The sequence below is a fragment of the Arvicanthis niloticus genome, chromosome 13 (genome assembly GCF_011762505.2).
Source record: "Arvicanthis niloticus isolate mArvNil1 chromosome 13, mArvNil1.pat.X, whole genome shotgun sequence".
NCBI lineage: Eukaryota > Metazoa > Chordata > Mammalia > Rodentia > Muridae > Arvicanthis > Arvicanthis niloticus.
Window position 1 is genome coordinate 6,744,771 of NC_047670.1, and position 14,844 is coordinate 6,759,614.

At 43.1% G+C, this 14,844-nt stretch overlaps 1 protein-coding gene across 2 annotated transcripts in view; it reads right to left on the minus strand.

The window, feature by feature from the left end:
- The window catches only part of LOC143434038 (uncharacterized), a 59,012-nt gene extending 50,830 nt beyond the window's left edge, over positions 1-8,182 (minus strand). Inside the window, exons 1-2 of one of the 2 annotated variants that reach the window (XM_076911221.1) lie at positions 7,898-8,182; positions 5,830-6,034 (exon numbers count right to left, since the gene is read on the minus strand). In XM_076911221.1, the coding sequence (XP_076767336.1) occupies positions 5,830-6,034; positions 7,898-7,987 (295 nt within the window). In that variant the 5' untranslated portion in view covers positions 7,988-8,182. The remainder of the gene's footprint in view (positions 1-5,829; positions 6,035-7,897) is intronic. The other variant, XR_013103188.1, reaches the window with a different exon arrangement.
- Positions 8,183-14,844: the final 6,662 nt, after the last annotated feature.

The window sequence follows — 14,844 nt, forward strand, 5'->3', positions numbered from 1 at the left end:
GGATTTACTAAAATGCTAAACAAATTACAAAGCAATAGCCCTTGGATGGAGAGATGAGGAAAAATATCAAATGCTTATTTGACATTTTTCCCTCGGTTCTGCAAATGTTGTAAATAGCAGCAAAATAATTGCAGAGAAGCCATCCAGGCTGAATAGTTATATAATAAATAGTCCTCCACCTGCTGAGGACTTCCCAGCTAAAATTTGAGTTTTGCCTTGTTGCATGGAAGAGAGAAGAGTGGGTCACCTGAAAATCGTATTTACACTTAGCAAATGACTGTGAAGAAACTCCAGAATAATCGGCTTTGCTCGGCTTCTCACACCAAGCAGACAAAAGAACCTAGGAACGCAGCTGTATTTACAATATCAGGACCAGCCTTCCTTTCATATAATCAAAGCCCATGCATTGCAGTTAAAGACAATTACATTCTTTAAGAATATACAGGCTCAACTGTATCTGGACTGGTGTGGGTTGAATTACTGCTTAAAAATATTGTCACCTCTCTACCTCAGTAGTTGAGCTGTAGGGTAGCCTGTCACTTTGGACCTACCCTTCAAACTTGCTTTAACCAACCGCCTATTTACAGAGATGGCATTGGCCGTAGCTTGAGATGTCCTTGTCCTGTCACCTTCTTGAGCTTCAGTCATAGCCATGAAAAATAACCAACCATACATCCTTCTGGGCTATGATTTGTATCCTCCAAAATTCAGAGAGAAGTATAGTGCCTCTGCCAGCAGCACTGAGACATAAGAACATTAGAGGTCTTTCAGCAGTGCCCACAGACAGAATTGGCATCTCCAAAAGTGTGAGTTAGGTCCGGTGGTAGGCTGGATTAGTACAAGAGCTGGCTGTTACAAACTGTTTCCCTTGTGCTCTGTCGCCTCAAATGCTCTCACTTGTCAGCTGCCCGTCTGCTCTCCATCACAGTGTGGTATAGCACACAGCTCCTGCCAGCTCCATCCCTCCAGATTGTGAGCCAAAATAACCTTCTCTCTTTTATTAATTACCCAGTCATGGGTATTTTGCTATAATCACTGAAGGTGGGCTGAGAAACCTTTAATACCTGTCTGCCCCAGATTAGGTAACATAGGAAAATCTTCAGCTCAAAGCAGAGCCACTCAGCTGTTCATTGTAACCAGCCTACTCCTGTTGCTTGCCCACCCACGAAAGACAAGCACTGGTACCTAGGAATTATGGTTCTCAGTAATAAAGAAACTCTGTAGCCGAGAAGTATGTAATCCCCTGTCTAGTCTAGCCTAAAGTGGGAAGGGAGATGCTTGGTTTCCTTTGAGCTTGTTTTTCTGAAAATGGAGTTATAAAATGCCACCCAAATTATGACACTTGGGACTTTAAACTGGGGTGGCAGCTGGCAGGGGGCAGCAGCTGCGGGATAGGGGGCGGGGTGGGGGCAGGCGGGGCTGGGGAGCGGAGCATGACGGTACAGCACGTGTTTTATTTTCACCTTCTATCTGGTTCCAGATTCTACTGAAGGAGCTCAGTGGTGACAAATCCTCCCAGCAAACCCAGGGGAACATTAACTCATATTAAGGAGAGGACGCTGAGGTCAACAACTCAGCCACCGACTGTGACAGATGTCAGATTCCCAGGACCCAGTCACTTTCCCGAGATCATTTACTCTCTCTTCGGGTATTTGTACTCACTCGCCCTCTTCCTATGGAAAGGCGTTAAGTGCACTAAGGAAGGTTTCTGGCTAATGCGACAAAGTGCCTCACAGAAGCAGCGGCTAACAGGTTGAAGCACAGCCTATCATACTGGGGTGAACGGCAGCAGGATGGAGGTAGCTGGTCACATCGTGTCCCTAAGTGGAAGCAGAAAGTGATGAACATCACTGCTCAGCTCGATTTCTCTTTAGTCAGTCCTGCACCTCAGCCCCTGGACTGGAGCTGCCACCTACGTTCCAGGTGGGTCTTCCATCTCTCTTTAGTTAAACCTCTGGAAAAATGCTCACACAGACACACAGAAAAGGCAGTCTTCTAGTTCTCATTTTGAGACAGGGTGTCAACATTTTATGCATAGAGTGACCCAGAAAATATGGTTATAATTCAAACAGTTCATCACACAGCCAGAAGCACTGGCATATGGTGAGCACCCCTTCTTGGGGGCGTTCAAACCCCGCTTACAAAGTCAAGGGTGTTCGCTTGGAGGGAGCAGTTAGGCCAGGTCATTTTTGCATTCTTCTGAGGCCAACACCCTGCTGTCCTCAGAGTTCTCAGTTAACATTTGCAATACTTGAGCAAATTAAGTGCTCGTAGAGATAAAACAATTTCTCATTACTGTGACCAAATGCTTGACCAAAAGTGACTTGTGTTTCTTTAAAGCGTTTATTTTGGCCTGTGGAGGAAGAAGCACTGCAGAGTTTGTGGTGTGGGAGAAAGTAGCTGGGATTTCCCACATCAGAACATCGCAGAAAGCAGAGAACAGACAGATGAGTATCAGTGTTCTGCTTTCCCTTGGATCACAGGGCACAGACCTATGTTAGTACTATGTCCAGGGCGCGTCTCCCCTACCCTGTTAAATCTTTCTGAAAACGTCCTCACAGACACATTCAGAAATCTGTCTCTCCTAGTTGATTCCAAATCCAGTGAGACTGCCCATCAGTGTATGACCACTAACTACCATACATGTACCATCTCATTTCTTCTCCACGAGTCCAATTAAATGAGTGTCGTCTCAGGTTAACTGATGCAAAGCTATCAGGCTAAGAAAGCTGAAGTGCCTCTTTAACCTCATTATTAAAGCAGCGAGTTAAGGCCAGGTCTCGTTGGCTACATTCCCTAAAGGGGAAAACTCAAGTCAGAGTATATGGTGAAATTTTTGCAAAGTCAAAATACACAATCCATATATTTTTCCCCATGCATAACAAACCAGCTTTCTTAGAATCCTGTGTTTTATGTCATCTTGGGAAAATTCTATATTAATTAAAAACTGGATGAAGCAATGAAGAGAAATGTGTTAATGAAAATGTCTTCTTCTGCAAGTGAAGCTATGTTCTTAAGTTCGTAGCATGTTGTCTCAAAAATATAATTAAACACAAAAACAGAAGACACAAACAAAAACCTTACTTAAAAGGGAGGGTTAAAGTCATATGCTTTTGATTCTGTTATCACTTTTTACATTGTGCATATTGATTTAACAAAACGACATGTTTGTTCACATGTGCATAATTTGTAAAAAATAAATTAATTAAATAAATAAATAAATAAATAAATTTTTGTCTGATTTTCTATTTTATACACCATTATTTTCGATATCCTCAGAAAGACTCCAAGAAACACAAACGTAGGGACATCAGCAATCTCGTTCATGGTGCAACTGCCTTCCAGATGGGAGTCAGCGGAGCATCACATAAGAGGCTGATTGTGGTGGAGATATTATTTCAGAGCAAGATGAGGAAACATGGTATTAAAAGATTGTACCAGAAATGCCATTCTGGGTAAAAAATAATGAAGTGTCAGGATCAAAGGGAACCCCATAAATCACTACCATTCACTCCACTTTATTATTTGAAACAAACAGCTATGGATCTGCGAGTTTTTTCTATTAAATCTACAACATTGGCACAATCCCACTCTCTCATAAAAACATTCGACCTAAATTACATGATTTAGCTTCATCCACCGTTTGACCTTTCTTGGCTCTTATTTCTTACTTGCAATTTCAAGCATTTGAAAGCTGACTTGATTTACAAAGTGTTTTCTTGTGGCCAAACAAAGAAAGCAAAACAACCCTTCTGGGAACTTTATTGTATCTACATCTCATCTGGTTCCAACAGATATTTAAGAGAAACAGTGATGTACAGAAACATAGCTGTGTTTAGCAGAGAAAAAGTTAAGAGTCAAATAAAGTGACAAGAAACCCTCAGAGAGCTGTGTGAAAAGTCAAGTCTATTGGCCTCTTAGCTTCTACTACTCAGGGTTATAAACAAAATGACTGAATCCATACACACTCTCCCGGCTTGACTTCACTAGCTACTTGTCTCCTGTTTGCTTTGTTCCAAGTGTTTCTGGAGGAACGCCAGGTTAGTCTGTGCAGCAAGGAACAATCGGCACCCTGCTTTGAGCATCTTGCCTGCAGAATGCCAAACCCACCCCAAGCTAAATTCAGTTTACTAGCAGATCTCATCTCACCCCACATGCCTACTCTTGTGTAGGAGATGGGTATAAGACCCCGAGGACCAGGCGTCTTCTTTTGTTACGTTGCTCACCAGGTCCTTTCACCATCTTCATCCCTCATGTATACCAAAAAAGCCTTATCACAATACAATGTGTGTGTCTGCAAGAGTGAGTGTGTGTGTGTGTGTGTGTGTGTGTGTGTGTGTGTGTGTGTGAAGATTAGACATCTTCAATATCAACCCTAAAACAGAAGTGTAAGAATTTACAAGGATATCTCTCCAAGAGCGTTTCATGCATTGAAATGTGTCCGCTCAGAGATGCAGATGGCCTTCAGTGGTTTTTCAGAGGCTGCAGCTAGATGGTTCCAAAGTAATTGAGTCAAATGAGGTCATCGGATACACCCTCGGTGAATAAGCCTTTAAGTGTAAGGAGGAGATTAGGATGCTGCTAGCACAGGAAAGGGTCAGTGTGCAGATGCATAGGAAAACGCACAGGAAAACGAGTCACTGTAAGATGGCCAGCTCAGAGTCAAGAAGCTAAAACAGAACTTTTCAAATGACAAAACTGCTAATAGTGATTTCAGACTTGTAGCTCCAGCACTGAGAAAACTTTGACTTCTGTTGTTAACAAGCACAGCCTGAAAAGTCTTTGTTTCAGCAACCCAAGGACACCAACACACAGGTATATTGATTTTTTTTATTTGTATTTGTATTTTTAATTTTTAATTTCTATTTTGTGTGTGTATATGACATACTTATATATGTATGTAGGCGTTCATGTGTGTGTATATGTGTGTGTGTGAGCCCCCAACATCAGGAAAAGAGCCCAAGAGAAGGAACAAAAACTAGAGATGCACTTGTGCACACTCAGGAGTTTCATACAAACACTAAACTGGAAGTTATACTACATACACAGTGGACTTGTTGCAGACCCGTGCAAGCCCTGTGCTGGCTGCTTCAGCCTCTGGGAGCCCATATGAGCTTTGCTCAGTTGATTTAGAGAGCCTTGTTCTCCTGATCTCTTCCATTTCTGCTTCCTCTTCTGTGGGGTTCCCTGAGCTCTGAGGGGAGGGATTTGATGGAGACATCCCATTTAAGGCTGACTGTTCTAAGGTCCCTCTTTCTGCATAATGTCTGGCTGTGGGTCACTGTATTTGGTCCCATCTGCTGCAGGGAGACGCTTCTCTGACAAATATATCTCTGACAATGACATAGGAAACTGCTGCTAAGTGCTACTCTATCACTTTTTTCAAGACTAGTGGTATTTTGTAAACAGTGGATCCCCACCACTTGCTTTACATCCGTTCCCTAGTACTCACTGGTCCACCCCACACACTACAGAGTGAGGAAACGTACAACTAGAATCTCAGCGCTAGAGAGGTGAAGGAAGACAGCAGGCTCCCAGCTCTAAGAACGGCTGACCTAGGCAAATGACCAGCTGCTGCTTCAGTATGAGATCCTGCAATCTCCAGCACAAATACGTGTGTATTCCCACTCACATGCACACATGAACACACCCACATGAAGATGCACACAACACTTATAACACACACACAATGCCAATAATTTAAAAAATTATCTAACATTCTACTATTTTCAGGCTTTAAAAAATGTTATTATATGTCTGTTGGGTCTTCAAGACAAAAAAAAAAAAAAAAAAAAAAAAAAAAACCAGCCCTTGTCTTTGATTAGTTACCTGCTTCATGTGTATCTTCCCTTTTCAAAATAAGAGAATTTTCCAAAGTTGTATTTAGAGTCATGTAATCCACACATTCTCTATTGCACTGAGGTGAAGTGGATAGAGTCGGAGGGCATGCGCTGCATGACGTCTGATACTTTAAGGACAGTGGCACAGAGGAAATGTCTGAGACAATTCTGCCCAAAAGGCCTTTATAACTTCCCTGTACAGGAAACATCCAAGAGTAAATGTCAGAATTCTGTTGCCTCTGAGTGCAAAGGCAGATTCTGAGAAGAGAAAATACATAAAAATCAATACCCCCAATGCCTCCCAGGGGAACGGTCCTGGGATCTGTGGTAGAGCTGTTCGTCAGTGGTGCCAGATAGCCTTGGGTTGACATAGCATTGGCATTCCTAGCCCAGGTCCTTTAAAAGCCGGTTGTCCCCAGCCACAGTGTCAAACAGGAACAAAACTTTTGTAGTAAGCCGTCCTCACATTTATTTACAAATTGAAACTCATTAAATGGAGAACTTTTGGATCCCACTCTTAGCTACTCTCTTGAGTTCTGTACAACTTATCAATATTGAAAGTAAACAACAAACAATAATATCATGCCTATCCAGTATTCTTTTTTGTCTCTGATTATTTTTTCTCCCATTCTCCATATCAGATTACCCAATAGAGCTAACCTGCTTTAAAAGAAAAAAATACTTTCACAGTATAACAGCTTGTATCCTCTGCCATACCAAATTCTCTGACATCTCTCACCCCAAATAGTGACCTCCTGCTGTGAACTGAAAACTCGTGTCTCCTCCAAATTGATATTCTGAATCAGAATGATGTCATGTGAAGCTTGGGGAATGTCTTAGTTACTTTGTATTGCTGGGAAGAGATATTATGACAAAGACAAATTATAGAAGAAACCATTTATTGGGAGCTTACAGTTTCAGAGGGTGAGTCTAAGACCATCCCACGGCAGGGAGCATGGCAGCAGGCAGGTACATGTGGCACTGCAGCAGTAGCTGAGACATTAAATTCTAATCCATAAATTAGCAGAGAGTTAACTGGGAATGACAAGGACGCTTGAAACCTCACAGCCTACCCTCAGTGACACATCTTCTCCAACAAGACTATACCTACTATCTGTCCCAAACAGTTCAACTAACCACGACTAAATATTCAAATATATTAGCCTGGAGGGCATTCCATTCTTACATAAACCACCACAGGAGGTGACTGGAGTTAGCTGAACAAGTGCGGGGTCTAGTGCTTTGTATTCATCTACTTCTTTTTCCTTATAGAAAGATAAACAGGACATTCTCCCACTTCTCTCCCTCTCCATTGTTTATTTCCACCACAGAGAAGCCACAGGGATACGGTGGGTGCTCAAAAGCTAAACAATGGGCCACTAGCATGAAACTCACCCAGTTGGTACCTTCAGTCTGTACTTTCCAAGCACCCCAAACTGTGAAGAGTAAAGGACCATTGTTCAAGCCACCCACCCTTTGGTATTTTGAAATGGCAGCCCCAGCAGACTCTTAACATCTCTCCCTGACCTCTTTGCCTTGCTCTCTCTATTCTCAGGATAATGGTGAGAAAGATGCTACTAACATGTAAATTACATGATATCGTTTCCTCCTCTAAAATCCTAAGAACTTCACTTCTTCCGGGAATTAAAATAAGGACCTTAAATGTCCCAAATTGCCTTGGACCCTGCGACACTGAAACCATCTTTGATACCTTTCATGGCCCTTTCCCACCACAATGGCTCACTCTTCCTCTTCTGTCCTCAGGATTTTTGGACACTCTGCCCCATTACTGGAATCCCCCCCCTCCACTCGCCCTTTACTCATGAAGGTCTGCACTCAGATGTCCACAATGACCCCAGCTACCTCCCATGTCCTGGCCTCCCACATACTGCCTCCTGGCTCTTTTCTTTGGTTCACCTTTCCCCTGAAAGGTGAACTTTAAAACTCCTCAACTTAAATTTTCCCTTAATTGAGAGAGCTTTGTTAGACTAAAAATTAAATTCCATATATTCTAACTGTATAAGGACTTGCATGACATGACAACTTTGCTTATTTACCTTGTTCTTTCTATGCTGTGTGCACACCTGCTCCATGAGGACCCAGAGTTCCTTTCCTGTGCTGTCCACAGTTGGTTGCTTCCTCTTCATTGTTCCCCTAAAGTCTTCCACATGCTTCCCTAGTCCCCATTAAGTTGTAACATGTGTGTAGTACCAGGAAGCGTTCATGAACCCCCAAGGCCAATGAGGAGTCAATCCGATGCAATCACCCAAGAGTCTCTATTCACAAGCTGGAGCTTGGGCTTAGCTCCTGCTTTCCTCCTAACTGGTGGTTGTTAGGCAGGGGTGGACTTGTAACCTGGAGGTGCAGATTTATTGGGCAGTAACCTGGAAACTGGTGTGAGACATAGGTCTTGTTGGGGGATGCCTGGAAACTGGTGCTAGGTACCGGCCTGTTAACTTGAGTTCAACCTTAGGTCAGGTTCTCTAAGATGGAGTCTGAACCCAAAGAAGTTGGTCTCTCAGTGTATGCCGAGTCCATGTTACATTTGAAGACCAACCTTTTCTTTTCTTTTCTTTTCTTTTCTTTTCTCTTCTCTTCTCCTCTTTTCTTTCAATAGTCAATATTTCTGCCTCACCACACACGGAATAATAATCATACACTGAGAATTCATGATTCAAAGTAAAGTCTTGTGTGTGATCATGAAATCATTGACTTAATAAATACACAGACATTAAATTTAGTGTCTGAAATACTACCAACATGTTAATGTATATCATATACAATAATTGTATGTAATCTATAATAGAGTGTTAATAGAATTTACTGACTTCTAAGTGAATTTCTAAACTCTGTTAACAGTTATTTCACTGGCTTTCTCAGTGTTACATAACCAAATAAAATACAGGTAGAAACTGCATGCCCATTTATCCACCTTTCACATTTTCAAAGTTTACATTATTTCAATCAGCTCCATTAGGATAAAAGTTCAATTCTACAACATCAGATTGATGCTGTCTATAAAATTTTGGTATCTGTAAGATAACAATTTGCCTTAGAAGTTTGAAATCACTGCATTGGACTTATTACTTTCAGATGCAAGAAGAGCTGTTTTTTTTTTTTCCTCATTATAGATCCATAGCTTTTTAAATAGCATATTCAAGCTCAATGCCAGCTAGGCAACTTAGTGAGACCCTGTATCAAAATACAAATAGAAGAAAGGCCTAGGGATACCTCAGTAGCACCGTGCTCACTTAGTCTGTACAAGGCTCTGAGTTCAGGCATTGGTTCGTCCCATCGCCCCCCCCCATCCCATACTGCCCCCCTGTGATACACCATACCCACCCCTGGGAGCCCAAGGCTTCCAGTTAGAAGTTAAAGGAGGAAATAGTATTTGACTGGGGACTAAAAGCACACACTGAATTTGCATAGAAAAATTCTCAGCTGGATGGTTATTGAGAAGAAAGACTGTCAGCTGGGTTGAGAGAGAAAAAGCAGTCCAGAGCCTTTAAAAAAGGTTTTAGGAGTTCTGACTGAAAGTTGAAGACAAAGAAACCATCATGGGACTCTATCTGGGAACCCAGAAGCCACACCTGCTGGGAATGAGTTTAGTGTCTTGTTAAGCCAGCAAGAAATGCTTCTTCTTGTAGGAGATGGGGACTAACTGAGACAGCTTCAGCTGAACACTGTGCAGAGACGGAGAGACCTGGGACACTAAGTTCTAAACGGAATATCTTCATCAAACCCCTCTCCTCAGGGCTCAGAGATCTCTGTGGAAGAGGGGACAGAAATATGTGAACAACCCCTTCTTTTCCATGGTGAAGTCTATGGAGATAAAAAAGGCCTTCTAACCAGAGCTGGACTGGTGCACACATGAACTCAAAGGACCATGGCAGCATGTGCAGGGGCCACAAAGGTCTGTGCCAGACTTTGTCAACATCACCAAGAAGGGAAGAGCACCCTTCCCTAAGACAACAACTCACAAAGGGAAAAATTATTTTTTTCCAGTGGAGTCTTGCCGGGTACCCACACCACACTTAAGGGCAGCCCTGTGTCCAACAGTAGATGGCCAACACAAAACAAACTCAAGAATATTTTTTAACCTTACCTGTCTTTTTGCTTATCTATAATGTTTTCCAATTTTATGTTTTTATGGGTTTGTGTTCATGTATGTGTGCGGTGGGGGAGTATATATTTCCTAAACATTTTCTTTGCATTTTTTCAGGTTTTTTTCCTTTTTTCCCTTTATTTGTCTGTTTGCTTTGTTTTATTCTAGATTTCTTTTTAATTAGCCTACTAGATTTTTTTTAAAGAAAGAGATAAAGAAGGTATGGGGCTGACTAGGAGGGGGGATAGAATCTCACAAGTGAAGAGAAACCCTGATCAAATACACTGTATAAAAGTATGTTTTAAAAAGACAATTTAAAGTACAGATTATTGAGTATGTCAAAGTTCTTTTAAAACGCCTTTCATCTGCTAGTTATAGTTGTTTAGCTAAGCAATTCTGGGCCAACTCTCCTGGGACCCTGGACGAATTTGTTATATAAGTGTTAACAGGGCACATCATTCTCAGACCTCATGCATATGTTAGGTGTGATGGTATTCTTGGCTGTCAACCTGACTACATTCTGAATTAACTAAAACTCAAGATGGTGGGCACACCTATGAGAGAGTTTTCTTTTCTTTTTCTTATTTTGATTTTCCAAGACAGGCTTTCTATGTGTAGCCCTGGCTGTCCTTGAACTTATTCTGTAGACCAGGCTGGCTTCAACTCATAGATCTGCCTGCTCTGCCTCTGCCTATCAGTGCTGGGATTAAAGGTGTGTGCCACTACCTGGCGATTTTTTTTTTGATTAAATCATTTGGAGTTGGAAGAACATCCCCTAAAGCTGGATCTCCTCAGGAACCCACCTTAAATCTGGATCTCCTGAGGTTGGGAAGTTCCACCTTAAAGCTGGGTCATACCTTCTGGCAGAGGCCTATGTAAAGAACAGGTAGAAGGAAACCTTGCTCTTTGCTGGCCTACCTCACTCTCACTGGCATGTATGGGCATCCAGTGCTTCCTTGGGATTCCAGAGTATATTGAAAACCCAGCTGAGACATTCAGCCTCATGGACTTAACAACTGCCAGATTCTTGGACTTTCCATTGGGAGACAGCCATTGTTGGAATAGTCAGACCATAAGCTGTAAGCCACTCTAATAAATCCTGTGTATATGTAGATAGATAGATGATAGATAGATAGATAGATAGATAGATAGATAGATGATAGATAGATAGATAGATGATTGATAGATAGATAGATAGATAGATAGATAGATAGATAGATAGATAGGAAGAGAAGGGAGGGGAGGGGAAAGGAGAGGAGAGAGGAGAGAAGAGGAGAGGAGAGGAGAGGAGAGGAGAGGAGAGGAGAGGAGAGGAGAGGAGAGGAGAGAAGAGAAGAGAAGAGAAGAGAAGAGAAGAGAAGAGAAGAGAAGAGAAGAGAAGAGACCATCATGGGCCTGGATGGACTCTCAGAGCCACAACCAGATCTGGATGACATCCATGGAGAGTCCAGAAGCCTACTGAGTACATGAGGAGAAAGAGAGGACAGATAAGTCACTTCATACTCAGACTGCATAGAGGAGAAAAGGAATACGGGAAAATTGTAAGGAATGGATGATTGGAAGGAATGCTAGAGAAGCTGCCTTCCGGACAGGTCACAACCATGGCACTCATAGCAGCAGTGGCTACGCCCACAAGACGACAGCTGTCGATATTTGTTCGTGGCTTAGAGGAGGGCTTACAATGCTTCCCTCGTTGCAGATGAGCATAAGGCAGGTTCCTTGGGATTGGAGAGTCATGGTCCTCAGTGCTGTAGCCACTGATATAATGTCCTTCCTGAAGTAATAAAGGCCCGCCCCATGCTCATGCAGGCACCTTTAATTAAAACGTGTGTGTGTGTGTGTGTGTGTGTGTGTGCACGTGCATGTGCATGGAAAGACAGGAAAGTAGAAGGAAACTGGGAAGAAAAGCTGTATTGGGAGGGGAAGGGGGAAAGGAGAGGATGATGAGGGCCTTTGATACATACACACATGAACACACACATATATTTATGAACTCACACATCCTGTGGGAGTGTGGCTTTGCTTTCCTGTTGTTTGGGGGCTTTGCTCTCAGAAGTATCAACAGCCCTTCGGCATACCTCAATTAGAGGAGGAGAGAGTGGGTCTGCAAATGAGCTAAGCAGTGACCATTGAGAGCAGCTGAGAATCCGTGCCTCCAGAGACAGAGGGTTTCTGTAGAATTCCCTCAAAACTGGCCTGTAAAACAAAGAGAGTCTGAACACTGGCTGAAAGTCACTTCTGCAGGTGACAAGTATGCGCACAGCCCCAGGCTGCAGCCACACAGGTATTCTGTGACAGCAAGGAACAGTAGAAAGAACAGACAGACATGTACAGAAAAGCTGGGATCAGGTAGACTGTTTGCCATGACAGAGTGCACCTACTATGTACAGCACACGGGGAGGGCTGGCTAGTATGGGTAGGAAGTCTTTGTAGGTGAGCAGTCTAAGTGTCTAGGAGGCAGAGGTTGCAGTTGCTAATTTTGCACACAGCAGTCCACTGTCCCTAAATACTCCTACTTACACTGTCAATATTTGCACTCAAACCAGCGGAAGGCTTTGCCAGTCCTGGATCGGATCAGTATGAGAAGGCGTGGCTGTTCCCATGGCTCCGAAGCCTTGGGTCTTTGACATGGTTGTGCCCATGTCAAACAACCACATTCCCTCCAGGCTTTCTCAGTTCCCCACAGTGTTCCACAGCCCACACAAGAAAGGAAGGCTACACCCCCACAGGTGCGGGAGAAGAGGCGTAGTCACACCGTGGTCCCCACCACAGCTGTCTACCACAGCTGTTAGAAAGCCGCAGCCCACAGAGCTGGGTCAGGGGCATTGCACTCAGCTGCGATACCGCAGTTCTCACCCACAACCTTGTGGTCACGCTGGAGCAGATCATCCTCTCTTGGAGGGGGCGGGGTTGTTCTGCTCCTTATAGGATGTTAAGCAGTGTCCTTGGCTTTCCTCATTGTATCAATGACTTGCCCCAGCCCACCCCCGTGCTTGATTGTGACAGTGAAAAATGTCCTCAGACATTGCCAAATGTCCTCAACCAGACAAAACTAGCCCCAGCTGAGAAAGCACTGTGAAATACTGGAACCTTGGGCCAAGTTGCTTCACTTCTCAAATTCTATTTCTAATCTGTGAAGGGAGGATAATAATAGACTGAGCACATAAGCTTTGGGTAGTTAGCAGAGGAGGTGGACATCTCGGGATACAGTTCCTAAGAGTGACCACATTCAAAAAAAGCTGAGTGCTGCATGTCTGTGGGGGAGAACTTAAAGTTAACTTTCCATTCTTAGACTAACAATATTAATTTCTTATTAATTAATTAATTAATTAATTTTTGCATCCTAATTGCTGCTGCCCCATCCCAGTCCCCCTTCATAGAGTCTCCCCCCATGCCCTCTCCCCTTGTCCTCTGTACCCCAGGCACGCACCCCTGTATCCCCCTACCCTGGCTCGTCAACAATATTAATTTCCAATATCTACTTCATCAACTGGATGAGTCTCAGTGCAGATAAACCAACAGGGAATGGATATAAAGATCAGTCACTTTGATCCGCCTTCATTACTAAGCACCCATCAATGCTCCTGAGTTACTGATGCCCACACGTCACTCTGTTGGCTAACTGAACATGCTGGGTGAAGGAGATGAAGGACCTCTGCTTTAAAAGTGGATGGGAAAGCCATGTGCCTGTCGTATTCCAGAATAATCTCCAGGAGCTTACACCCCCCGGGTTTTACAAAAACCTGATCTGCAATGTACATTTACTAAAACAAATTTTTAACATCTGCAATCTCAGACTTAAAAGCATGAATATTTTAGGTTTATTAGCATAAACTGAATGCCAACATGCAAACACTGAAATAAATTTAAGGAAATTGTTAATGATTCATTACGTAGAGTAATTAGATTTTTGTATGATCAGAGCAAATGCATTGGCAGGAACAATTATGTACCAATACAATGAAAGCCACTCTCAGGAAAGAAGCCATTAGTGTAATAAAAAGGACGTTCTGCAGGGCTCCTCCTGTACTTTCTTACACTCGATTGCAGCAGCTGTTGCCATCTGCCAGCGAGAGCCCTTGGCAGAGAAACATGATGAATCCTTGCCAAAGCCTGGTCTGTTGAAAATGCCTACCCTGGAACTCCAGAGACCTAAGGGACAGCAAAGCAGCTCAATCATACATCAGGATTTGAGGAAACATCAAAGATGTAAGTTGGAAAGTAATTCTGTGTAAATGTGTTTCTTGTTGCTTCTGTCTCTGGAAGTCTCTGACTTTTCTATGCTGTCTGTCTGTCTGTCTGTCTGTCTTTACCTACCCCACAATCATTGTTCAGATGCACTGCATCACTCACACAGAACTGACTTCTAATGTAGCTTCAAAGTCAAGACACTGACATCTGTATATTCCCAGAACCTAGTATAAAGCAAGCATCTAGATAAATGTTAGGTAAGTGGATGATGGGAGGGAGGGAGGGAGGGAGGGAGGGAGGGAGGGAGGGAGGGAGGGAGGGAAGGGAGGCAAGGAGAATTTGTCCATCCAGGTGGAGGACACATTTTACTCTTCCTAGAATAGATACAGTCTCTGGGGGCAGGAAATGAGTCGATGAGAAAGCCATGTGACATAGGGCAGCTCTAAACCCAAAAGAAAGTTAGGCAGTCTTCCAGATCACCAAAACAGACAAAGATGTTTGCCAAGAACTTCCTGATAAAGCACTCTTATTCAAACACAGCTCAGATACAATTGTTTGAAGCAGACCATTCCAGGGGTTAGAAGAGAAGAACCCAGGGACAAAGGAGGAGCCTTCAAAATTAGATCAAGGGTGTCACAAGCAGCCCAAGAAATCTGGGTGACACTTTGGGAGTGAATTAAAACTGGATCCACAGAAAGCACTGAAGTT